General features: G+C 38.2%; 2 protein-coding genes across 5 annotated transcripts in view; both read left to right on the forward strand.

The window, feature by feature from the left end:
* The window catches only part of LOC136261316 (cell adhesion molecule-related/down-regulated by oncogenes-like), a 78,991-nt gene extending 59,383 nt beyond the window's left edge, over window positions 1–19,608 (forward strand). For 3 of the 4 annotated variants that reach the window (XM_066055299.1, XM_066055301.1, XM_066055300.1), the window contains 5 exons: window positions 3,203–3,457; window positions 9,820–10,164; window positions 10,230–10,616; window positions 10,680–10,978; window positions 19,497–19,608. In XM_066055299.1, coding sequence (XP_065911371.1) covers window positions 3,203–3,457; window positions 9,820–10,164; window positions 10,230–10,616; window positions 10,680–10,978; window positions 19,497–19,553 — 1,343 coding nt within the window. In that variant the 3' untranslated portion in view covers window positions 19,554–19,608. The remainder of the gene's footprint in view (window positions 1–3,202; window positions 3,458–9,819; window positions 10,165–10,229; window positions 10,617–10,679; window positions 10,979–19,496) is intronic. The other variant, XM_066055302.1, reaches the window with a different exon arrangement.
* Window positions 19,488–27,182, forward strand: part of LOC136261313 (uncharacterized) — a 92,650-nt gene continuing 84,955 nt past the window's right edge. Inside the window, exons 1-3 of the mRNA XM_066055293.1 lie at window positions 19,488–19,823; window positions 20,841–21,158; window positions 21,211–21,534. Of these exons, the coding sequence (XP_065911365.1) occupies window positions 19,568–19,823; window positions 20,841–21,158; window positions 21,211–21,534 (898 nt within the window). The 5' untranslated portion in view covers window positions 19,488–19,567. The remainder of the gene's footprint in view (window positions 19,824–20,840; window positions 21,159–21,210; window positions 21,535–27,182) is intronic.

Genomic DNA, 27,182 nt, shown 5'->3' on the forward strand with positions numbered 1-27,182 from the left:
ATCGATGCATAGTAATTACGGCCTACTGTATGTACGCATTGAGCTGAGCCCTCAAAAATATTAACTCATTTGTAGTATTGGCTTACCCGCTAATCATTCAAATGCCTGACACACTATTTATAGCCAAAGTTTTCACCATACATTATAGGAAGCCATAAAAGTATATAGCCTATTAACCTTTCCTGAACTGTTGGTGGAAGCACTTGTTTGCTCTTGACATCTTTGTTGTCATCACCAACCATCTTGGTTGGTTGAAATGTTGAGAAAATATCCTCTTTCACTTTTAACTGTTTTCTCAGGGTTCAGCTCAACTTGTTCATGGTCTGACCCATGCAGCTAAAACAAGCCAGCTACGGGGCTCTGGCAAGGGGGTGTCACGTCGGCTCACGCTGTAGGTAGATCTGCGACTGTGGTCAAAGTCTTGACCAATTTTTCACCTTGACCTTTGACATGCAGCATTTATTATCGTGACTTGAGCATTTCTTGTTGAACTTTTCACCTCCACTTATTTCTCTATTTTCCTATACGCACCTGCACTTGTAACCTAGTATGATAATTTCATAGTGCGTGCTACCAGCAGCTGGGAGAGAAAAATCATTATAATTATGGCGAAATGCCTGTTGGGGCTTAAAACATCTTCTTGGAGATCCTTACTTCTTGTGAGTTACGTATAATTCCGTAAACTTGATAGTAGCTACGTATAGTTTTCGATTGTGGGTTTCAAATCTTCCGTATCGTCTTGACTCTTGACCCACTGTAAGAGCTATTTTGTGGCCTTGACCGTTGACTTAGAGTTTGACCGCGGTCGCAGATCGACCTACAGCAAGAGCCTGAGTGACACCCCCTTGCTCTGGCCTACATGCACAAGCATAGTATATAATCCTAGGAAGCTACTATGGCATGGGAGATTCCTGTCTAAAAATACGACGGTAATTATATAACCGTTTACAATGACTTAACTATACATGAACTTACCCGGAAATTTGCTGGGAGAATAGTTGCATTCAGTGCCGTCAGGTTTCATGTCCATTCCGAGGCATACATTCAGCAACAACTCGCAGCTGATTCGGCTCCACTTGTCACGCACAGATTTCGACTACACTAGTTATATCACCAACCCACTGCTTCAGCAAGAACAGTTAAGACTGTAGCCTCGACTTTGCCGGTTCTTATCTTACGTGAAACATCACGCGAGATATCACGTGAGTCCTTGTGGGAATTTGAACACTAAGCGACCGCAGGAGTCATACCAACAGTGTGACCTTCACACTTCTGGATTTACAATGTATGTAATATAATACCTAGCTGTATGTTCTCTAGTCAACAAAAAGTAGTGATATCCTGTACCAAAAACAGCCCAGCTGTAAAATAAGACAAAGCCAAGAATGCACAAGTACATGTTCATGGAGTAACCAAAAGACATGATATCAAAATCTGGCCAAGAAAGCATTTACAGTATAGGCACTTTTGTGCATTCATTTTCTATATGCTTCACATTATCACATCCAGCTAGCTGTACATATGTGCTTGCAATATAAACAATACTACTGAGATGATAAAAGATATTAGCTACACTGCATTGTTACCAAAATTAATTTAACTAAAAATTTACAATTGGTTTCTACTTGGCCATCTTTTTGCACTGTATATTAAAATAAAAAGATGGCCAAGTAGAAACCAATTGTAAATTTTTAGTTAAATTAATTTTGGTAACAATGCAGTGTAATATCTTTTATCATCTCAGTAGTATTGTTTATATTGCAAGCACACATGTACAGCTAGCTGGATGTGATAATGTGAAGCATATAGAAAATGAATGCACAAAAGTGCCTATACTGTAAATGTTTTCTTGGCCAGATTTTGATATCATGTCTTTTGGTTACTCCATGAACATGTACTTGTGCATTCTTGGCCTCGTCTTTTTTTACAGCTGGGCTGTTTTTGGTACAGGTAAAACAATACAATTATAACTTCTGTTTTCAATAATCATCATTGTGTCTGTAGATAAAAATAAATGTGGGTAAAATAAACCCCAAACTATAGAGTACAAACAGAAATTAAATCCACATAAAAACAGCCAAGCTGTGAAAAATGGGTGCAGCCTTCAATGGCCTGGGTGAAAAAAGTTGTAAAATTAAAGTTGGTGGCCAACAAATGGCTGCAATGATGATAAATTTTAATAATGGCCGTGTACATTATTAACATTTGTATCTTTCCAACAATTTCTTGACTGCCATATTTGATTTTACAACATTTTCCACACAGGCCGCACCTTTTTCACAACTTGGCTGTTTTTGTGTGGATTTTATTAGAACAATAAATATTATAGTTACAAAAATTTTGCCAACTATTGCATCATTACACAGTGCCAGTAGTGGAAAAACAAAAGAAACACAAGCAAGAGTCTAGGAATTACTCTGGCTGGTCCAGTTCTGGCTGGACCACTTTCAGATAATATAAAGATACAATAATTAGTACAATAAGTTTGGTACTCTAATAGAGAAGTCATGTAATGACTCTAATGCAGCAGTCTGATATAGGCTTCCGTTAATTATAACTTGTGATTTCAGTCAGAATTGCTTCTAACTTCAATCTGAAAGTGCTAATTTTCAAAATTTTTCTGGAGGACATGCCACTAGACCCTCCTAGAAAGCTAATTCTTTGACGTTTGCAGAGTGTACTTCAAACACTGTGTAGTATCTCCTAGCAGAGTGCCCACCAGAGCTGGACCAGGTACAAATTGCTTCCTTTATGTACCTTTGACAAAGGCATTTATTTCCTTCTCAAGCAAGGAAACACACAAAAAAACCAGTGAACATTCCAACAGTCAATTACTCTAACAGAACAGCCAATACATGCGAACTGTAAACAGAGCAAGTCCTCCAATACATTCATTGCAGAAACGTCTGCTGAGGATACCTATGGCACACTATTGTATGCCATACTGCATGTCGTTAGCACAGCACATTGTGTGTTTTTATTTTAGTCAACAACTGCTAATGAATATCACTATTGTCATTTATCTTACTGTAGAAACCTAAACCTTGCACCTAATACTTTGGTATGTACTTTCCTAGCCAAATCCTAGACTGAGTATGTTATTTGTATCTCCAAAGTTCTTGTTTTCATTAACTTTTGTTATGTAGCTGAATTGGCTGGATAACCCATGTCATCTGAACTCATTTTTGCTTGTATTTTATAGCTCTCCCAAATATTACCTTAACTCCTGATGATATTACACTGTACATTGGAGGCTCCATCACTATGCAATGTGGTGTTGTGGGCATACCCCTTCCTGCAGTATCCTACTTTGTCAACACCACCATGTTATCAGTGACAAATAGAATGGTAGTACTATCAAATGTTACTGCTGCTAATAGTGGAGTATATCAGTGTTTTGCTGAGAATGATTATGGTAATGTCACTTCATCCTGGCCATTAGCTGTGATAGAACCTGGTGAGCGTATTCAAAGTTATTGACTACTACATGTGTAATGAATAGCATTTGCTTACAACTATACACATACTATGTTTGATCACAAAATTGGTTTATATGGTGAGCCATTCCCTAACCCTATTAATTTAAAACCATGTATCATTGAAATATTATTCATTGGCCTACTTGTGGATGCCCAAAAATACCACTGTATCAACAGAGACTGACTTGTTATGAAGCGATGAAGAATGGTGACTGGATTTTTCATAAAGGCTTATTTGTTTCTGTATTGATTGTGGGTTTAATTATGTTCGCTGTTATGACCTATTGATGGTGATTCAATTAACATTTGTTTGCAACAATTCAGACTAACTAGCAAAGTGTTTTCTTAAGGTATGTAGTGCTTCTTTGTTGGAATCAAGACTCACAGTAGTGCCCAAGAAAGCCAGCATGTCACACCATGAGTATATTAACAGGAATAAAGAAAACATACTTTTCATGCATTTGTAGTTCCATGGTTCCTTTACAAACTAAGACAATTTTTGTTGTGGAAATATCCTTCACCATCAGTAGTCCACATACCAAGTTTCAGCAAAATTGCTTCAAGCATTCCTGAGATATGAGACTTCAAAAAAATTGGCTTAGTTTCTTCATATTTTTCTTGGTCTGTGGGCACAGCCCCTAGCTACTGATAAATTTTGAACATTAACATGCTCAAAATTTACTTGATTCATGATTTCATTGATAGTAGTGTTGTGGAAAAACCTGTATTAACTGGTATTGTCTATGTCAAGCCAATTATCTTTTGCCCACCTACTTGGTAAACCATCAAGACATTGTGTCATGCAGCCAAGTACAGCCAGTACTGGTGCGTGACAGACAAGTGTGTATTTTACAGGAACCACGAAAATGCCGTTTTCACGCATCTGTAGCTTGATAATGGCCAGACGGAAATTAACCATTTTTGCTGTGGAAACTCCCTCGGGGTGGGGCACCTCCCATTTCAAATTTGAGCTGAATCCACCAGGCCATTACTGAGATATGTGCCTTCAAAGTTTGTCTTAGTTTCTTCGTATTGTTCTTCATCTTCTTTTCGTACCACTTAGAAAATTGCTATAACTTGCACGTACTTCAGTCGATTTTCTTTAACTTTGGAGGGCGGTAAGGACGTAATGTAGCACATTTACAGTCCAGATTTTGTAGACTTTGGACAAAGAACAAGGGAGTTATATGTATGCAATTTTCAAAAAATTCAATAGCAATTTTTTGTCACGGCCACAGGGTAAACCGTTTGAAGGAATGACTTGAAAATCGATCTGTACTTGGAGTAACCATCATTGTGCTTGAAAGAAATCGCACTAACAGTCATGGAGTTATAACAAAACGCCAACCATATGTAAACGCGCACGATCGAGTTTTTGTTAATAAAAAGTAATATTTGCCAAACCTACCACGCAAACTAGTTAATGGAATCAACTGAAATCAGGTTGAGAGGTAGATAAATCATTTTAGAGTGATCTTTCAGTGGTTTACAAGGAATCAGATTAAAATCCACTGAGCTACACTATGAAAGTGAACTAGGTGTAACAAGTGTGCGATCGAGATACTCTAATAGTGTAGTCACCCTAATAGAACATTCAGCTGCGCAATAAGTCACTCTATTAGAATGTTCAGCTACAATTAAGTCACCATGTAGAGAGTTCAGCTAACAACAAGTCACCCTTCAACTAGTATCAAAAACGAGCCACCCTGTAGAGAGTTCAGTTACAAACAAGCCACCCTGTAGAGAGTTCAACTACAAACAAGTCACCCTGAAGACAGTTCAGCAGCAAACAAATCACACTGTAGAGAGTCCAGCTACATTTCAAGTAAAGAGCTCCGTAGAGATCATCTAGAAACAATTCACCCTGTAGAGAAATCAGCTAGAAGCAAGTCACCCTGTAGAGAGTTCAGCTGGAAACAAGCCACTCATAGAGAGATCAGCTAGAAACAAGTAACCCTACGATGGATCCAGGATGGGGCATTTGGGGCAAATCCCCCTCCCCCCTCCTTCCTTTCTCAGTGGAAGAGCCATACTTCTTTTGATAGAAATAGTATACACCTTGTCTTAGTTGTCAGGCCAAAATCAATCTGCATATTATCACCATTTATTGCAAAGTCACCTGAAACTAAAAGTTAAAACAGCTGTCAAACTGTCACCCAGCACCTTCGTACGTACTAAGCGCCTCTAAAAATAGTTATCATGTGGCTGGTGTTTAAGACTTACATAGCCTTTTAAACAGCTTTTAAGACTTCACAACCATCTGCAAAGGGCATAATGACAAAAATTAAACCACTAAAGAGTGATCATTGCTGCTTAAAAAAATACAGCAACTAACAAGAGAATCTGCTCTCCCCAACCACCTACAACTTAGCCTGTTTGTGTCCCTCCCTTGCCAGCTCCTGGATCCGCCCCTGCCCTATACAGAATTCAGCTACATTTTATAGAGTGTTTCAGCTAGAAATAAACAACCCTGTGGAGAGTTTAGCTACAAACAAACTCTTTCAGTAGAAAGATCAGGTTATCCTGCAAATCATGTAAAGAGATCAGCTAGAAACCTGTGACCTGTAGAGAATTCAGCTACTGTGTAAACAAGTCACCCTGTAGAGAGATCGGCTAGAAACAAATCACCCTGTAGACAGACCTGGTAGAAACAAGTTATCTTGTAGAGAGTTCAGCAAGTAACAAATCACCCTGTAGAGAAATCAGCTAGAAACAATTTACCCTGTAGAGATCAGCTACAAACAAATCACCCTGTAGGGAAATCAGCTCAACGCAAATCACCCTGTAGAGAGATCTGGCAGAAACAAGCCACCCTGTAGAGAAATCAGCTAGAAACAATTCACCCTGTAGAAATCAGCTAGAAACAAATCATTCTGTAGAGAGATCAGCTAGAAATAAGTTACCCTGTAGACAGTTCAGCTGGAAACAAGTCACCTGTAGAGAGATCAGCTATAAACAAACCACGTAGAAAGAATTTAGCTACATTTCGTAGAGTGATTCAGCTAGAAATAAGCAACTTCAGCTACAAACAAACTCTTTCAGTAAAGAGGTCAGCTAGAAGCAAGTTATCCTGCAAAGGGTTCACTACATTTGAAGTCACCCTGTAATGAGAACAGCTAGAAACAAGTATAGCCTTGTAAAGAGATAAGCTACATTTCAAATCACCCTGTAGAGGGATAAGCTCAAAACAAATCACCCTGTAGAGAGATCTGATAGAAACAAGTCACCCTGTAGAGAGTTCAGCCAGTAAGACATCACCCTGTAGAGAAATCAACTAGAAAAAAATCACCTGTAGAAAGATCAGCTAGAAACAACTCACCCTGTAGAAAGATTAGCTACATTTCAATCATATAGTCAAAAACAAGTCAGCCTGTAGAGAGATCAGATAGAATGAAGTCTGCACCGTGTAGCACTACCAGAGAACATGGCCATGAAAAACCTATGGATTATCCATGAACAGTTAAATAATCTAAGTGCCATGATAGTCATTTCATTGATATTTCATTGTAATATCCATGCCATGAAATACTCATGAAAAGCGGAGATCTCATGGTAATTTCTTAGCACTGACAAATTATTTCATGGTACAAAAAAATTCATGGTTGCAGTGGCCACTAATTGTCACATTTTCATAGGCAGTGTCCATGAAAACTACATGAAATTTCATAGTTTACCATTACATTTTCATAGGCTGTACTCTGTGAGTTCAGTTAGAAATAAGTCAGATCAGGTAGCAACAAATCATGCTGTAGAGAGATCAACTAGAATAAAATCACTCTATAGAGAGATCAGCTGGAAACAAGGAACCCTGTAGAGAGATCAGCATGATCAAGTCACCCTGTAAGAGCCCAACTACTTTTCAAGTCACCCCATGGAGAATCCAGCTATGAACAAATCTCACAGTGGAAAAATCAGCTAGAAATAAATCACCCTGCACAGTATTTAAACAAATCCCCCTGTAGAGAGATCAGTTAGGCAAGTTACCCTGTTACCTGCAAAGAGTTCAACTATATTTCAAGTCACCCTGTGGAGAGCTCAGTAGAAACAAGCAGCCCTGTAGAGAGACCAGCTAGAAACAAAGCACCCTGCAGAGAGATCAGCCAGAAATGAATCACCCTGTAGAGAAATCAGCTGGATCAAGTCACCCTGTAGAGAGTATAGCTAGAAACAAGTCACCCTGTAGAGAGATCAGCTAGAAACAAGTCACCCTGTAGAGTTCAGCTGGAAACAAGTCACCCTGTACAGGGGCGGGTCTAAGGGGGTTTCTGAGGTTTCCAGAAACTGGTCAAGTGTATTCAAGTAATCAAATATATATTTTACAGTGATTTGCAATGGTACAAAAGTTCAGATCAAAATACTCTAATAGAGCAGTCAACCACTCTAATAGAACAGCCACATTTTGTATTTCTCTAAAGAACTGTAAGTAGCTAGCTAGCTACTTTATTTACCTGTGCCAACACAGTAAAAAATAGTCCAAAATCTTATAACAGAGTGTTAAAATCTGAAAATCTTCCTGGGGGCATGCCCCAAGACTCTCAGAACAACATCCAACTCTTTAGTCTGCACCTGATACTGTACCAGAAGCAAGCACAATTAAGCAACTTATACATCATATCTAACAATTATATTTTTAAACTGTCAATATTGCTACCAGATTCAATTTCAAATTATATAATTTTCTGGAAAATCTTTTAAATTTGTGTATAACAAAAGTTTGGAAACCAGTCACCAAAATTCCTGGGGCCGCCCTTGCCGTAGAAAGATCAGCTAGAAACAATTCACCCTGTGGAGATCGGTTAGGAACAAATCAAGGTAGAAACAAATCACCCTGTATAGAGATCAGCTGGAAACAGGAGAGAATTCAGCTACATTTCGTAGAGTGTTTCAGCTAGAAATAAGCCACCATTTAGTGAGTTTAATTGCAAACTCATTCACCATGTAGTCATAGAATACAGTTACATTATGAGGCTCTCTGTAGAACTACATACACATTTCCCCATAGAGTATTCAGCCGCAAAACAGTTTAACCTGCTTGTCTGACTTTTGTTTTTATGATCAATTAACACAATTGTAAATTGTTGCTTAAATGTACATGTAGCTAAACAAGTCATTAAAATCTTCTTCTTCGTAATAATCTTCCTTCTAGATCTGTGGTAAAGAAAAAGACAAGTTATAAGAAATACCTAAAGCTGGCCATAGGCTGGCTTTAGGTATGAAATTATGAAAAGAAGTGATATCTAATCAAAAACAGCCAAGCTGTAAAAAAAGGGTGCAGCTTCCAAAAATACCAGGGTGAAAAAAGATGTGAAATCAAAGGTGGTGGCCAAGAAATGGCTGTGATGGTAGGTTAATGGCAAAAAAATTAATAACGACAATTCAGGTGAATTTGGTGCCGAATCCTAGTGAAACTTGGAGGAGGCAACACAAATTCACCTGAATAGTCGTCATTAAAATTTTTGCCATTAACTTACCATCACAGCCATTTCTTGGCCGCCACCTTTGATTTCACATATATTTTCACGCTGGATTTTTTGGAAGCCGCACCCTTTTTTTACAGCTTGGCTGTTTTTGATTAGATAAATTACCCCTGCTAAGGGTAGGTATAAACAGTGGACCCAAGGACCCAGGGACCCACATGTATATATCTCAGATAATTGACATTTCACTGGCTCCTGTATTATCTGTCATATAGGGTTGCCTTTGTTGCATGACAAGCTACCACCACTACCACCATGTATGTGTTGATGTGCTGCCATTTTAATGATTACATTTTTTTTTATTATTATTTAAACTCGCAGTACTCGGCAAGGCCGTTCGGAGTACACATAATACACAATACATAGCAAACAAAACTACACTCAACAAACATACATAAATAACTATTACAACCATATTAAATTACAAAAGAACAAATACTTCAAGACAAGTCATGTAGGTACTTGAGCAGACCATCATGAAAATTAGCATTCATGTGTATTGATGATGTACACCATCATTGCATCACATTTTGCATCCCAGAAAAGATAAACTATTTTATTGTATTGTACTTTATAACAACTCCATTGTTTAGATTTAATTTGACCATCTACACGTTCACAGCCTTGACTATGGACACATGCTTGGTTTTGGAAAAAATGAGTGTATCTGCATTGCTTAAAAGCTGATCATTGTATTGAATTCTCCTTTGTAATAGTGAGTTTTGCTGAAAGGATTTTAATGAAGGTGCAGAACATCTCTGACAACCACATTACTTTACTTGTGTGGGTCTTGTATGCATGTTACTTTAGCCCATATTGAAGCAGAAAGCACTGTAACCTTATTCCTTATTGTCCTGCTGTAGTTATTACAGTCACCATAGTCAGTGCTCCAGCTGGTACACCAGTCAGTGGATCGACTAACACATATGACTATCCCATATTGAGTAGTGTCACTCTGACATGTATGGTGACATCAAGTGATGGGTCAATATTAAATGTGACTAACTACCAGTGGGACACTACAGGATGTTACACTCACCCTGCTCATAATAATGGTAATCCAGTTTGTTTTCCTACTGGTCAGACAACACAAAGTGTAACTGGTAATGATCTAACTGCAGAGGATGCTGGTACCGTCACTTGTACTGTAACTATTGGTGGTGTTGACGGTGACTATACCAGTGGACCATTAACACTTCATATATCAGGTATGTGTATGGAAGTTGTATGTGTTATGGAATATACTATAGTGTATGCTACTTATTTACTGTAGGTATTGCAATGACTGGAGTGTTGATTGGCAATAGTGACATTGTTACTGGTAATCTCCTCACTGACTACTCATCCATTATTGGTACTAATAATGGTCTGGTTGCTCGATGTGTGTCTGGACTAGGACCTACTGGTACTGATGATAATACTGACTTGGGTACATGGTACTTTAATGGAGCTCAGTTACCTTATGGGCTATGTGAAGATCCTGTTGTTAATGTGATTCAGTCACGTATTGCTGGTCTGATGAATTTTATTGGAGTGATCAATTTATGGCAGTGTGAACCAATCTTGACCATTACCGCGGAAGGTGTTTATACATGTGTTATAATGGACAGCTCAATGATGAACCAGACAACAAGATTGGGTGTGTACTTTAGTGGAAGAAGTGAGTCTTTTTGTATGTATGCTATTAATTATCACACATTATCATCTGTCTGTATATACACAGCTGCTCCAATGATAGACCCTCCACCATCATCTGCCATTACAGTTGCTGTTGGTTCTCCCCTCACATTGTTCTGTACCTCACAAGGTTCTCCCCCAGACACATTCACATGGAGGAAAGATAGTGGTCCAATAGTACAGCCAACTAATATCACTACAGTGACTCATGATAGTACTAGTGCAGTGTTCCGTGCTGGCTACTCCATTAATAATGTCTCTATCAGTGATAATGGAACATACACATGTTCTGTGACTAATCCTATTGGAAGTAGTAGTCAGACAATCACTGTTATTGTTATATTGGTATGCTTTTAATATGTTCATATTTTGTTATGATTTGGATGGCATCAAGACACACGGTAGTGTGTCGTGCGGCCCAAGAAGCCGGCGCGTAACACCCGTGAGTATATTGACAGGAAGAAAGAAAACGCAATTTTCGCACCTCTGTAGCTCTGTGCTTCCTTGATGAAACAAGACGATTTTTGCTGTGGACATGCCCCCCAACTGCAGCACTCTACATTCCAAATTTGAGCGAAATCGCTTCGCGCGTTCCCGAGATATGCGACTTCAAAAATTGGCTGAGTTTCTTCGTTTTTTTTTTCTTCTTCTTCTTCTTCTTATTTTTCTTTTTCTTGTCGCACACTTACAAAAACTGCTATAAAACTCGAACGCGTTATCCGATTGCCTTGAAATTTGGCACACAGAAGGGGGGTATAAAGGCGCATCTCGGTACCAACTTTGGCTGGAATACCATAAACAGACAAAGAGTTATGAGCGATTATGCACGAAAAATAACACCAATATGTTGTCACGCCTACAGGGTAAACCGCGTATGGGAAGAAGCTGAAAATCGGTGGGTGAATAGGTTAACTATTGAACCTCAAACCTTTTGTGGTTTGAAAGAAATCGAGCTAAAAACCAGGAAGATACAGCGAAAAAATCAACAGTGTGTAACAATTACGCAATCGAGATTAGCTAATTTTTAATATTTTTATTTTATTATTATTATTATTATTATGCTTGCCACGCCTACCAGGTAAACCGCTTGGGGTAATGCTTTCAAAATCGCTGTACAGATGGAGTTATCATCTTAGAAAGGCTCTTCAATGGTGTAGAAGAATCAGACTTAAATCCACGGAGTTATAACACGAAATCCAACTTGGTGTAGCAAGTGCGAGATCGAGATACTCTAATAGAGCAGTCATCCTAATAGAGCAGTCACCCTGAACAGAATTAAAGAGATCAGTTAGAAATAAGTAACCTGTATAGAGATCAGCTACAAACAAATCACCCTGTAGAGAGTTCAGCTACAAACAATTCACCCTGTTAAAACATCAGTTAGAAGAAGATTTCTTGTAGAGAGTTCAAATACAAACAAATCACCCTGTTGAAAGATCAGCTAGAAGATGTCACCTTGTAGATAGTTCAGTTACAAAGAAACCACCATGTAGAGAATTCAGCTACAAACTAGTGACCCTGTAGATACATCAGCTAGAAGAAGTTACCTTGTAGAGAGTTCAGCTACAAAGAAACCATTCTGTAAAGAGCTCAGCTGCAAACAAATCACCTATACAGAATTCAGCTACAAACAAATCACCCTGTAGAGAGATCAGCTAGAAGAAGTTACCTTGTAGATAGTTCAGCTACAAACAAATCATCCTGTAGAGAGATCAGCTAGAAGAAGTTACCTTGTAGATAGTTCAGCTACAAACAATTCACCCTGTACAGAGCTCAGTTAAAAGAGGTTTCCTTGTAAAAAGTTCAGCTACAAACAAATCACCCTGTAGAGAGATAAGTAAGAAGAAGTTACCTTGTAGATCGTTCTGCTACAAACAATTCACCCTGTAAAGAGATCAGCTAGAAGAAGTTACCTTGTAGAGAGTTCAGCTACAAAGAAACCATCATGTAGAGAATTCAGCCGCAAACAAATCATGTATAGAGAGTTCAGCTACAAACAAATCTCCCTGTAGAGAGATCAGCTAGAAGAAGTTTCCTTGTAGAGAGTTCTGCTACAAACAAATCACCCTGTAGAAAGATCAGCTAGAAGAAATCACCTCGTAGAGAGTTCAGCTTCAAAGAAACAATCATGTGAGAGTTCAGGTACAAACAAATTGTCCTGTAGAGAGATCAGCTAGAAGAAGTTACCTTGTAGAGAGTTCAGCTACAAAGAAACCATCATGTAGATAGTTCAGGTACAAACAAATCACCCTGTAGAAAGATCAGCTATAGAAGAAATCACCTTGTAGAGAGTTCAGCTACAAAGAATCTATCGTGTAGAGAGTTTAACTACAAACAAATCACCCTGTAGAAAGATCAGCTATAGAAGAAATCACCTTGTAGAGAGTTCAGCTACAAAGAAACCATCATGTAGAGAGTTCAGCTACAAACAAATCGGCCTGTAGAGAGATCAGCTAGAAGAAATTACCTTGTAGAGAGTTCAGCTACAAAGAAACAATCATGTAGAGAGTTCAGCTGCAAACAAATCACCTGTAGAGAGTTCAGCTAGAAACAAGTCACCCTGTAGAGAGATCAGCTAGAAACAAGTCACCTTGTAGAGAGTTCAGCTAGAAGAAGTAACATTGTAGAGCTACAAAGAAGCTACCATGTAGAGTTCAGCTGCAAACAAATCACCCTGTAGAGAACTCAGCTACAAACAAATCGCCCTGTAGAAAGATTAGCTAGAAGAAGTTACTTTATAGGGAGTTCAGCTATGAACAGATCACCCTGTAGAGAGTTCAGCTACAAACAAATCACCCTGTAGAGAGTTAAGTTACAAAGAAACCACCATGTAGAGAGTTCAGCTGCAAAAAAAATCAATCACTCTGTAGAGAGTTCAGCTAGAAGAAGTCACCTTGTAGAGAGTTAAGCTGCAAATAAATCACCCTGTAGAGAATTCAGCTACAAACAAATCACCCTGTAGAAAGATCAGCTAGAAGAAGTTACCTTGTAGAGAGTTCAGCTACAAAGAAACCACCATGTAGAGAGTTCAGCTGCAAACAAATCACCTGTAGAGAATTCAGCTAGAAACAAGTCACCCTGTAGAGAGATCAGCTAGAAACAAGTCACCCTGTAGAGAGTTCAGCTAGAAGAAGTCACATTGTAGAGAGTTCAGCTACAAAGAAACTACCACGTAGAGAATCCAGCTGCAAACAAATCATCCTGTAGAGAGTTCAGCTAGAAGAAGTCACCTTTTAGAGAGTTCAGCTACAAAGCAACCACCATGTAAAGAGTTCAGCTGCAAAAAACTCAATCACCTTGTAGAAAGATCGGCTAGAAGAAGTTACCTTGTAGAGAGTTCAGCTACAAAGAAACCACCATGTAGAGAGTTCAGCTGCAAACAAATCACCTGTAGAGAGTTCAGCTAGAAACAAGTCACCCTGTAGAGAGTTCAGCTAGAAGAAGTCACATTGTAGAGAGTTCAGCTACAATGAAACTCCCATGTAGAGAGTTCAGCTGCAAACAAATCACCCTGTAGAGAACTCAGCTACAAACAAATATGCAGTGAAAAAGATCAGCTAGAAGAAGTTACCTTGTAGAGAGTTCAGCTACAACGAAACCACCATGTAGAGAGTTCAGCTACAAACAAATCACCTGTAGAGAGTTCAGCTAGAAACAAGTCACCCTGTAGAGAGATCAGCTAGAAACAAGTCACCTTGTAGAGAGTTCAGCTAGAAGAAGTCACATTGTAGAGAGTTCAGCTACAAAGAAACCACCATTTAGAGAGTTCAGCTGCAAACAAATCACCCAGTAGAAAGTTCAGCTATGAACAGATCACCCTGTTGAGAGTTCAGTTAGAAACAAGGAATCCTGTAGAGAAATCACCTAGAAGTATCACCTTGTAGAGTTCAGCTACAAACAAATCACCTGTAGAGAGTTCAGCTACAAACAAATCACCCTGTAGAGAGATCAGCTAGAAGAAGTTACCTTGTAGGGATTTCAGCTACAAACAAATCACCCTGTAGAGAGTTCAGCTACAAAGAAACTATTCTGTAAAGAGCTCAGCTGCAAACAAATCACTTGTACAGAATTCAGCTACAAACAAATCGCCCTGTAGAGAGATCAGCTAGAAGAAATTACCTTGTAGATAGTTCAGCTACAAACAAATCACCCTGTAGAAAGATCAGTTAGAAGAACTTACCTTGGAGAAAGTTCAGCTACAAAGAAACCATTTTGTAAAGAGCTCAGCTGCAAACAAATCACCTGTACAGAATTCAACTACGAACAAATCACCCTGTAGAGATCAGCTATAAGAAGTTACCTTGTAGATAGTTCAGCTACAAACAAATCTCCCTGTAGAGAGATCAGCTAGAAGAAATTACCTTGTAGAGAGTTCAGCTACAAAGAAACCACCATGTAGAGAGTTCAGCTGCAAAGAAATCACCCTGTAGAAAATTCTGCCAGAAACAAATTGCCATGTAGAAAGATCAGTTAGAAGAAGTTACCTTTTAGAGAGTTCAGTACAAAGAAACCATTCTGTAAAGAGCTCAGCTGCAAACAAATCACCTATACAAAATTCAGCTACAAACACATCACCTGTAGAGAGATCAGCTAGAAGAAGTTACCTTGTAGATCGTTCAGCTACAAACAATTCACCCTGTAGAGAGAGCAATTAGAAGAAGTCACCTTGTAGAGTGTTCAGTTACAAAGAAACCACCATGGAGATTTCTGTAATCAATATATGTGACCGGATTTGCGAAAAGGGGTCTTCCACACACATCCAATTCCGTAAATGTTGGAGACCATAACTCAGTGTTCAAGTAACATAATTATTAACCTGAACATTTCACCATGTATTCAGCTATAGTGGTGCTCACCACTGCCCAAATATCAAGGCAATAGCTCTTTCCAATCTGAAGTTATCAATTGTCAAAGTTGGCAAATTGGACCCCTTTTCGCAAATCCGGTCACATATGTATTATACAGTATATATAATTTGTACATTTACTGATAAAATATTTAAAGTACATCTACTTCATCTTTTCTTCTTCCTGTAGTAAAGAAAAAAACATAGGTTAAAAAAGTCCCAAAGCTGGCCATAGGCCGGCTTTGGGGTATACAAATACAAAAAGAAATGAAATCTAATCCAAAACAGCCAAGCTGTAAAAAAAGTGTGCGGCCCTCAGAAAGGCTATGGTGAAAAAAGATGTGAAATCCAAGGTGGCGGCCAAGAAATGGCTGTGATGGTAGGTTAGTGGTAAAAATTTTAATAACGACAATTCAGGTGAATTTTTGTGAAGCGGCACAAAAATTCACCTGAATTGTCATTATTAAAATTTTTACCACTAACCTACCATCACAGCCATTTCTTGGCCGCCACCTTGGATTTCACATCTTTTTTCACCATAGCCTTTCTGAGGGCCGCACACTTTTTTTACAGCTTGGCTGTTTTGGATTAGATAATATTATGTGCATGGATGAATGTATGTGAGTATATGTTAATTGTAGGCATGTTAATTGTAGGCATGTTAATTGTATGTATGCATGTCTATGTGTGTGTGTGTGTGTGTGTGTGTGTGTGTGTGTGTGTGTGTGTGTGTGTGTGTGTGTGTGTGTGTGAGTGTCAGTGTCAGTGTGTCTAATCCAAAACAGCCTAGCTGAGTGCGGCCTTCGAAAAGGCTATGGTGAAAAAAGATGTGAAATCCAAGGTGGTGGCCAAGAAATGGCTGTGATGGTAGGTTAATGGTAAAAATTTTAATAACGACAATATAGGTGAATTTTGGTGCTGCTTGGTCTTGGCACAAAATTCACTTGAATTGTCATTATTAAAATTTTTACCATTAACCTACCATCACAGCCATTTCTTGGCCGCCACCTTGGATTCACATCTTTTTTCACCATAGCCTTTTTGAGGGCCGCACTCCTTTTTTTACAGCTTGGCTGTTTTGGATTAGATTTCACTTCTTTTTGTATTTGTATACCTCACTTTGGGGCTTTTTTAAACCTATCTTTTTTTCTTTCCCACAGGAAGAAGAAAAGATGAAGCAGATGTTAAATACTTTAAATATTTCTGATATTATGAGTAAATGTACAAATTATATATATATAATACATATATTTATTACAGAACTCTACATGGTGGTTTCTTTGTAACTGAACACTCTGCAAGGTGAGTCCTTCTAGCTGATCTCTCTACAGGGTGAATTGTTTGTAGCTGAATTATCTACAAGGTAACTTCTTCTAGCTGATCTCTCTACAGGGTGATTTGTTTGTAGCTGAATTCTTTGCAGGATGATTTGTTTGTAGCTGAACTCTCTACATGGTGTAGCTGAACTCTCTACAAGGTGACTTCTTCTAGCTGATCTTCTACAGGGTCATTTGTTTGTAGCTGAACTCTCCACAAGGTAATTTCGTCTACAAACAAATCACCCTGTAGAGAGATCAGCTAGAAGAAGTTACTTGTAGAGAGTTCAGCTACAAGCAATTCATCCTGTACAGAGATCAGCTAGTTGAACTCTCTACAGGTGATTTGTTTGCAGCTGAACTCTCTACAAGGTAACTTCTTCTAGCTGATGTCTCTACAGGGTGATTTGTTTGTAGCTGAACTCTTTACATGGTGGTTTCTTTGTAACTGAACTCTCTACAAGGTGACGTTTTCTAGCTGATCTCTCTACAGGGTGATTTGTTTGTAGCTGAACTCTTTACAAGGAAACTTCTTCTAACTGATCTCTGTACAGGGTGAATTGTTTGTAGCTGAACTCTCCACAAGGAAAATTCTTCTAGCTGATCTCTCTACAGGGTGATTTGCTTGTAGCTGAACTCTCTACAGGTGATTTGTTTGCAGCTGAACTCTCTACATGATGGTTTCTTTGTAGCTGAACTCTCTACAAGGTAACTTCTTCTAGCTGATGTCTCTACAGGGTGATTTGTTTGTAGCTGAACTCTCTACATGATGGTTTCTTTGTAGCTGAACTCTCTACAAGGTGACTTCTTCTAGTTGATCTCTGTACAGGGTGATTTGTTTGTAGCTGAACTATCTACAAGGTAACTTCTTCTAGCTGATCTCTCTACAGGGTGATTTGTGTGTAGCTGAATTCTCTACATGGTGGTTTCTTTGTAGCTGAACTCTCTATAAGGTGACTTAATTCTTCTAGCTGAACTATCTCTTTACGTAGTTGAACTCCCTACAAGGTAACTTCTTCTAGCTGATCTCTCTACAGGGTTAGTTGTTTGTAGCTGAACCTCTCTACAGGATGATTTGTTTGTAGTTGATCTCTATACAGGTTACTTGTTTCTCTTGAATTCTCTTCAGGGTGACTTCTCTATTAGGACGACTACTCTATTAGAGTAACTCGATCTCGCATATGCTACACCAAGTTGGATTTCGTGTTATAGCTCCGTGGCTTTAAGTCTGATTCTTCTACACCATTGAAGATCCTTTCTAAGATGAATACTCCATCTGTACAGCGATTTTCAAAGCATTACCCCAAGCGGTTTATCTGGTAGGCGTGGCAAGTAGTTGTTTTTTATTAACTAATCTCGATTGCATAATTGTAACACACTGTTGGTTTTTTCATTGTATCTTCCTGGTTTTTTAGCTCAATTTCTTTCAAACCACAAAAGGTTTGAGGTTCAATAGTTAACCTATTCACCCACCGATTTTCAGCTTCTTCCCTTACGCGGTTTACCCTGTAGGCTTGACAACATATTGGTGTTATTTTTTGTGAATAATTGCTAATAACTCTTTGCCCATTTATCATATTCCAGCGAAAGTTGGTACCAAGATGTGCCTTTATACCAAGATGCGCCTTTATACCAAGATGCGCCTTTCTGTGTGCCAAATTTCAAGAAAATCGGATAAGGCATTCACGTTTTATAGCAGTTTTTGTAAGTGTGTGAAAAGAGGAAGAAAAATAAGATGAAGAAGAAGAAAAAACGAAGAAACTAAGCCAATTTTTGAAGTTGCATATCTCGGGAACGCTTGAAGCAATTTTGCTCAAAGTTGGTATGTGAAATACTGAAGTTGGCAGGTGTGTCCACAGCAAAAATCGTCTTGTTTCATCAAGGCAGTGCAGAGCTACAGAGGCACGAAAATTGCGTTTTCTTTCTTCCTGTCAATATACAGTACTCACGGGTGTTGCGTGCAGGCTTCTTGGGCCGCACGACACACTACCGTGTGTCTTGATATGATATCCTGACAATTTCACAATGACTCATGATGTAATAATCCACATTTCATATAGGAGTTTAGATATGCCTTCAATTTTAGAGACCATCCACTTGGATCTTTGTGTGTTAAAAATCCTCTGTTTTGCATCAGGTTTTTTAAATCCACAAAGATTCTTGTGGCTGGTCTCTAACTATAATTTGTGTAGCAATCACTTGATGCTGATCATGTACAAGCTTGGGACTTACAATGAAAAGTGATATCCATGCCAAAATAGTCAAGTTGTAAAAGGGTACATCTTTCAAATTAGCAAATGTGATATCAAAGGTGGTAGTCAGGAAATTTCAACAATCATAATGACATGACAATACTGCCATTATTAAAACTGATTTCTATTAACATCATTGCAGGTATTTCTTGGCCGCCACCTTTGATTCCACATTTTTAACATTGAATATATTGAGGGCCATGGCTTTTTCAAGAATACTATAAGTGTGAATGGCTAACAGATAATTTTTTCTATTGGAGTATTTTGTATTCTATTAAACTATTGACATATATACGTGATCATTAATGTTTAAAAATCAACTGCTTGACCATTTTCTGGAAATCTTTAGACTCACTCCTTCCTACTTTTAGCTCTACTTACATGGCTGCATGTATTCAAGAAAAGATTTGACTTTAGTTACAATGTTATGTGTTCTGGTTCTCTTATAGATCCTATTCCTCCTACAGTCAGTTTGTCACCACCTAGCCCCATACAAGAATCTGTAGTGGGTGATCCTTTAATGATCCAATGTACTGCATTTACAACAGACATTTTTGATGTGAACTTAGTTGTATTTACTTGGATGGGACCTGAAGGAATCACTATTACAAATGATAGTAGAGTGACCATCGGTCCAACCAGCAGTAATAATAGTGCTTACACCAGTAGCCTTCAGTTTATTTACCTGATGGAGAGAGACAATGGTACATACATGTGTAATGTGACAATACTAACTGTTGATGGATTGGCATCTGTTCTGCTTGAGCCACTTACTAGTAAGTCACATACACCATCTAACAGTATACATGTACTGGCAGCTATAGAAGCACCAACTTACAGTAGTCTGCCAAAAAGTTTTGTTCAAGGCCTGGGTTTTGAGTGAAATATTATACATGTTCACAGCCAGACGCTAATTATCTTTAGCACAAAATCATTATATGTGACCCAGTCTGGAAAAATGGTTTTATTGTTTATTTAGAAGTATGGAGAAATGCCAGTTTTAAGTATTTAGTGTGGTGTAGCTCACCAATGGTTGAAGCTATGTGTACCAAATTTTCACAGATTTTACACCAAATCCTTACCTTCCAGAGCATCTACTGTGCAAGTAGCCAGCAGCTAAGTTTCCCACCATTTTAGATGGTATTTAAACCAAGGTTGGCTGTATCAGACGAGCTCCAAAAGGGGTGGGGGTGGGGCCCGGAAGGAAGGCAAGTGGCTGTTTAAAAAATTGAAAAAGAAGGCATAGAGATAAATTAGGTCAAGTTATGAGCCATTCGGGTCTGAAAACTGTATTAAATGAAAGGAAATTCACAGCACAGGTGTTTATTCAACACCACAGAACTGTACAGCCACATACAGCCATCCTCAGACTGGCTAGAGCTCTGTTAAAGTCCCACACCACATGTATGGATCAATACTGGACTTGGGAAAAGCAGCCACCAAAATCAGACCTAGTTGATTATTTATATAGCTGTGAGTTCTTGGTGAAAAATTGAATCTGCTAACATGGGTGATAAGACCAGTTTTCCCAGATCCAGTCACATATAATATAAATATTCATCAATGTACATCATTTAACTACATGAAAGCACCTGTAAGGATGATTAACATAAACAAACAAGAAGCATTTTAACCTTTGTTGTAGCAGGAATAATAAAATTTGAACTTAAAATTGGTTTACTATAGTGTTTTTTAGATAAAGGTTATCTTTTACAAAACCTGAGAAAAATTCCTCATCTTTTGTCCCACAATAGTTTCTACCACATGATACGTGTGTGCTTTTAATACTGCAGTACCCACTCTCATTGTGAATGTCACTGCCACTAAAACTCAGATGGTTGGCCAGTCACTAACACTTGAGTGTAGTGTGACTACTGTGAGAGGTATCACCAGTAGAGTGGATATTATATGGAGTAGTGATGGTACGGAACTTGAGAGGATGGAGGGAGTCAGTGTTAGCTCCACAACAGACAACTCAGTAGTGTACACAGACACTTACAACATCTCACAATTGAACACAACTGATGATGGTAGAGAGTACCAGTGTGAGGTGGTGATCAACACTAGTCCACCAGTAATAGCTAATGATAGTGTTACACTGGATGTGATGGGTTAGTGTGTATTGTTCAATGTTCCTTTGCTATGTATTCATTTTTTCCACAGTTCCTCCTCCTATAGTTGTCATATTACCATCTGGTCCAATACAAGGAGCTATGGTGGGTAATCCCCAAATGATGGAGTGTAGAGTAAGCACAGCAAGTGGAGTGGAGTCCAGTTCAGTGATGATCAGTTGGATGGGACCTGGAGGTGACACTATTACAAATGATAGTAGAGTGACCATCAGTCCAACCAGTAGTAGTGGTAACAATTACACTAGCAGTATTCATTTTACCCACCTGATGGAGGGAGATAATGGAACATATACATGTAATGTGATGATACTCGAAACTAATGGATCTGTATTGCTTGTATTGGGGACATTAACTAGTGAGTCACATATCACATAGTATTTATCAGGGTTGAAACCAGGTCAGCATCACTGACCTGGATGACCCACTGATCTATATAGCAACCTGTAAATTGAACCTGGAATGTGACTTCCGTGCAATAAAAGCCAAGCAGTTTGGCCTCAAAACACCTGATTTAAAAATTTGTGAAATTGAAGGTGGTGGCCAAGACATGGCTACAATCTGATATTACAAATTGACCAGGATGTGTTGTGTAGCCAAGAAAGCCCTGTACAGAAAGAAAGAAATGCAATTTTCATGCTTACATAGCTCCATGCTCCCTTCTTGAATTGAAATCATTTTTGTATTGCAAATGCCCTCCACCTTGAGAACCTCACATGCAAAAATTTGAGCAAGATTTCCTAATGCAATCATAAACACAAGCCCACAAAATTCAGTTTTATTTCTTCATTTTTGTGTTTATTTAAGGGGCTTGGGGGCTCAAATTATTCTCACACACTATACAAAAACCAATATAAAATGCATATCTCAATTTTCTTGACCTTTGGTACATTTAAGAATGTATTACAGCAAAATTACGTACCAAGTTTGGTGCAAGTCTAAAAAAATAGTCGTAGTGCTACGGATGATTATTCACCTTTAATAAGGCCAACTTGTGTCATGCCCACAGGTATGGGAATAGCTTTAAAATCGGTATGCATATAGGTTAACTATCATAGTTCAAACTTTTTGTGATTTAAAAGAAATCTAATCAAAAACAGCCAAGCTGTAAAAAAGGGTGCAGCCTTCAAAAAAGCCAGTGTGAAAAAAGATGTGAAATCAAAGGTGGCGGCCAAGAAATGGCTATGGTGGTAGGTTAATGGAAAATTTTAACAACGACAATTCAGATGAATTTGTGTTGCCTCTTCCACGTTTCACTAGGATTTGGCACCAAATTCACCTGTTATTAAAATTTTTGCCATTAACCTACCATCACAGCCATTTCTCGGCCACCACCTCTGATTTCACATCTTTTTTCGCCCTGGCTTTTTTGGAGGGTGCACCCTTTTTTACAGCTTGGCTGTTTTTGATTAGATATCGTTTCTTTTTGTAACTTCATATCTAAAGCCAGCCTATGGCCAGCTTTAGGTATTTATTTTAACTTGTCTTTTTCTTTACCATAGAGAGAAAATTATTATGAAGGAGAAGATTTTAATGATTTGTTTAGCTACGTGTACATTTAGGCAATAATTTACAATGGTTAGGCACCAGCCTATTATGCTGGCACAATTTTGAGCATAATAGGTACCTGAAAGCATCTAGCATAATAGGCAGAATAATTGTCATACTGTAAGCAAAAATGCATGCCACAGAAAAAGGCTGACTTACAATAATAGAACAGTTGATGTCACTGATATGGCATTAAGTAGATATTTGACATAACTGTTATTATAGTTTATAATGTATCCAAATTCTTAATGCACCATGAGTACTTTTTACATTTAACCAGTTGTTCATAAGCCAAAGTTTATCATTATCCATTAGAAAGTAACAAAACATGGGAACTGTGGCAAAAATAGAGCATAATTATGAGCATAATAGAAAATTTTTTTGATAACTGCAGCATAGCATAATAGGCAAAGTTAAAAGCATAATAGGCTGGTGCCTAACAATGGTGTTGATTGATCATAAAAATAAGTCACACAGTTTGCAGCTGAATACTCTACAGGGAAATGTGCAGTGTTGGGCAAGTTACTTTTTAAAAGTAACTATTACATATTACATATTACTTGCAACTGAACTATTTAGTTACAGTTACATATTACCCATAAAATAAAGTAACTATAATAATATTACATATTATATTACTCTGTGTCCACAGCCTTAAGCTGTCACGTGTGAAACTACCACCTTATCACGTGACATGATTGCGCTGTTGGAAAATGTGCAAATCTTGGTTACAAGTAAGAAGTTGATGAATAAGCTTCATTCAGTAGGCTTCATTACTTCGTCGTGGCTAGGCGTTATTCAGTGGATTACTAACGAGATTAGTAACTTCGTTACTTGTAGTAATAATATTACATAATATTAGATTCGTTACAGTAACTATATTACTTAGGTAACGCGTTACATTTGTAAGTAAGATAACTTGAGTTATATTACCTGTTTTTATAGCGTATTCTGTTATATTACTTAGTTAACACAAAAGTAAGTAACGCGTTACTTCCAACACTGGAAATGTGTATGTAGCTGAAAGTTCTACAGGGAGTCTCATAATGTAACTGTACTCTTTGACTACATGGTGAATGGTTTGTTGTTGAACTCACCACAGGGTGGCTTATTTCTAGCTGAAACACTCTACAAAATGTAGCTGAATTCTCTCTTGTTTCTAGCTGATCTCTCTTCAGGGTGATTTGTTTCTAGCCGATCTCTACAGGGTGGATTATTTCTAGCTGATATTTCTACAGGATGACTTGTTTCAAGCTGAGCTCTCTACAGGGTGATCTGTTTCTAGCTGATCTCGTGATTTGTTTCTAGCTGATCTCTATAGGGTGAATTGTTTCTAGCTAATATTTCTACAGGGTGACTTGTTTCAAGCTGAGCTCTATACAGGGTGACTTGTTTCTAGCTGATCTCTTTAAGAGTGATTTGTTTCTAGCTGATCTCTATATGATGAACTGTGTCTAGCTGATCTTTCTACAGGGTGACTGTTTCTAGTTGATCTCTCTACAGCATAACTTGTTTCTAGCTACACTTTGTACAGGGTGACTTGAAATGTAGTTTAACTCCCTACTGGGTGACTTGATCAAGCTGATCTCACTACAGGGTGATTTGTTTCTGGCTGATCTTGTTACAGGGTGATTTGTTTCTTGCTGATCTCTCTACAGAGATGCTTGTTTCTACTGAGCTCTCTACAGGGTGACTTGAAAAATAGTTGAACTCTTTGCAGGTAACAGGGTAACTTGCCTAACTGATCTCTCTACAGGGGGGTTTATTTCTAACTGAATACAGTACGAGGTGATTTATTTCTAGCTGATCTTTCTACTGAGAGATTTTCTCGTAGCTGGACTCTCCATAGGGTGACTTGAAAAGTAGTTGGGCTCTTACAGGGTGACTTGATCATGCTGATCTCTCTACAGGGTTCCTTGTTTCCAGCTGATCTCTCTATAGAGTGATTTTTTTCTAGTTGATCTCTCTACAGCATGATTTGTTGTTACCTGATCTGACGTACGTATTTCTAACTGAACTCACAGAGTACAGCCTATGAAAATGTAATGGTTAACTATGAAATTTCATGTAGTTTTCATGGACAGTGCCTATGAAAATTTGACAATTCATGGACACTGCCTATGAAAATTTGACAATTAGTGGCCACTGCAACTATGAAATTTTTTGTACCATGAAATAATTTGTCAGTGCTAAGAAATTACCATGAGATCTCCACTTTTCATGAGTATTTCATGGCACGGATATTACAATGAAATATCAATGAAATGACTTTCATGGTACTTTATGAGGATTATTTAACTGTTCATGGATAATCCATAGGTGTTTCATGGCACTGTTCTCTGGTAGTGCTACACAGTGTGGACTTCATTCTATCTGATCTCTCTTCAGGGTAACTTGTTTCTAGCTGATCTCTACAGAGTGAATTGTTTCTAGCCGATTTCTCTACAGTGTTCAGCTGAACTCTCTACAGGGTGACTTGTTTTCTGGCTAATCCTTCTACAGGGTGATTTGTTTTTAGCTGATCTCTGCAGGGTGAATTGTTTCTAGCTGATTTCTCTGCAAGGTGACTTGTTACTTGCTGAACTCTATACAGGGTGATTTGTTTCTGGCTGATCTCTCTACAGAATGATTTGTTTCTCTTTACAAGATGATTTTTTCCAGCTGATCTCTCTACTGAGATTTGTTTCTGACTGAGCTCTACTGACAGTCTGTGTGACTTGTTTCTAGCTGGTTTTTCTACAGGGCGATAGGTTTTAGCTGATCTCTGTTTGTTTCTTGCTGATCATTTTCACAGAGTGACTTGTTGTTTTTTTTTCTAGCTCTACAAGGTGATTTGTTTTTAGCTGATTTCTTTACAGGATGCCTTGTTTCTAGTTGATTTCTCTACAAAGTGATTTGTTTCCAGCTGGTCTCTCTACAGGATGATTATGTAGCTGATCTTTATACAGGATGACTAGTTTCTGGCTGACCTCTCTACAAGGTAACTTGTTTCCAGCTGAACTCTGAACAGGGTGACTTGAAATATAGTTTAACTCTCTTCAGGGTGGCTGGTTTCTAGCTGAATACTCTACAGGGTGATTTGAAATGTGGTTTAACACTTTGCAGAATGACTTATTGACTTGTTTCTAGCTGATCTCTCTACAAGGTGACCTTTTATTAGTTAAGATCCATACAGAGTGGCTTAGTATTAAATACGTACGATAAATGCTGTAAGAGAGTCGTTACTACTTAGCTGACTGCTCTCTTAGGGTGACTGCTCTATTAGAGTATCTCGATCGCGCACTTGTTACACCTAGTCGACTTTCATAATGTAACTCAGTGGCTTTTAATCTGATTCCTTGTAAACTACTGAAAGATCCTACTAAAATAATTATTTTACCTCTCTACCTATTTTCAGCTAATTCCTTTAGCTGTTTGCCTTGTAGGCATGGTAGCTAAGTAATACTAAAAACTCTATCATGCCATTTTTACACAAGGTTGGCATTTTGTTATGCCTCCATGACTGTTGGTGCGATTTCTTTCAAACCACAAAAGGTTTGCACTACGATAGTTACTCCATGTACAGACTGATTTTCAAGTTATTCTTTCAAGCAGTTTACTGTAAATGTACAGTATTAATGCTCTTACTGCCCTCCAAATTTTAAGTAAATTGACCGAAGCACACACGAGTTATTACAATTTTTCTAAAGTGTGTGAGACGAAGAAGAAGAAGGAAAAGATTAAGAAGAAAAATATGAAGAAAGTAAAACGAACTTTGAAGGTACGTATCTCAGTGTTGGATGGGCAGATTCACCTCACATTTGGAATTGAAAGTACCCTACCCCGAGGGAGTTTCCACAGCAAAAACGGTTAATTTCCATGTAGCCATTATCAAGCTATGGATGCGGGAAAATGGCATTTTCTTGGTTCCTATAAAATACACACTTGTCTGTGGTGCACCCGCACTGATTGTACTTGGCCGCATGACACATTATCTATCTTTATTATGGTGATAACAATTTTTTTTTGTTTTTAGACTGTTTTTAGGAACACATTTTTATGAAACGTTTTGACTGCTCTATTAGAATATTTGAACGTTCTATTAGAGTATAATAATCTTTTTCACGGTCTTCAGCCCCACTCCAAGAAGGATAATTTATCATTCCGAGGGGGGCTTAGCAGACCAAGTGGAGCTTCAGTCCCCTAGCCCCCTCTCTTTCAGCTGCCTATGTAATCATGCATATTTATCTTGCTTTCCTAGTGTTATAAAACACTATTGCAAATAAGTACAGGCACTGTAACACAAAGCCAAAGTATCTATGCAGTAACTAATAAAATACTGATAATTACTCTATAGTTTTGCATGTGTTTGCTTGTTCATGGCTAAGGCTATATAAAATTTTGGTTTCAGATTGATAGGTATTTTTTATTGGTAGAGCACTAGTTTGTCTTGTATCATCATCATCCATGCAAATTATT

The sequence above is a fragment of the Dysidea avara genome, chromosome 7, assembly GCF_963678975.1.
Source record: "Dysidea avara chromosome 7, odDysAvar1.4, whole genome shotgun sequence".
NCBI lineage: Eukaryota > Metazoa > Porifera > Demospongiae > Dictyoceratida > Dysideidae > Dysidea > Dysidea avara.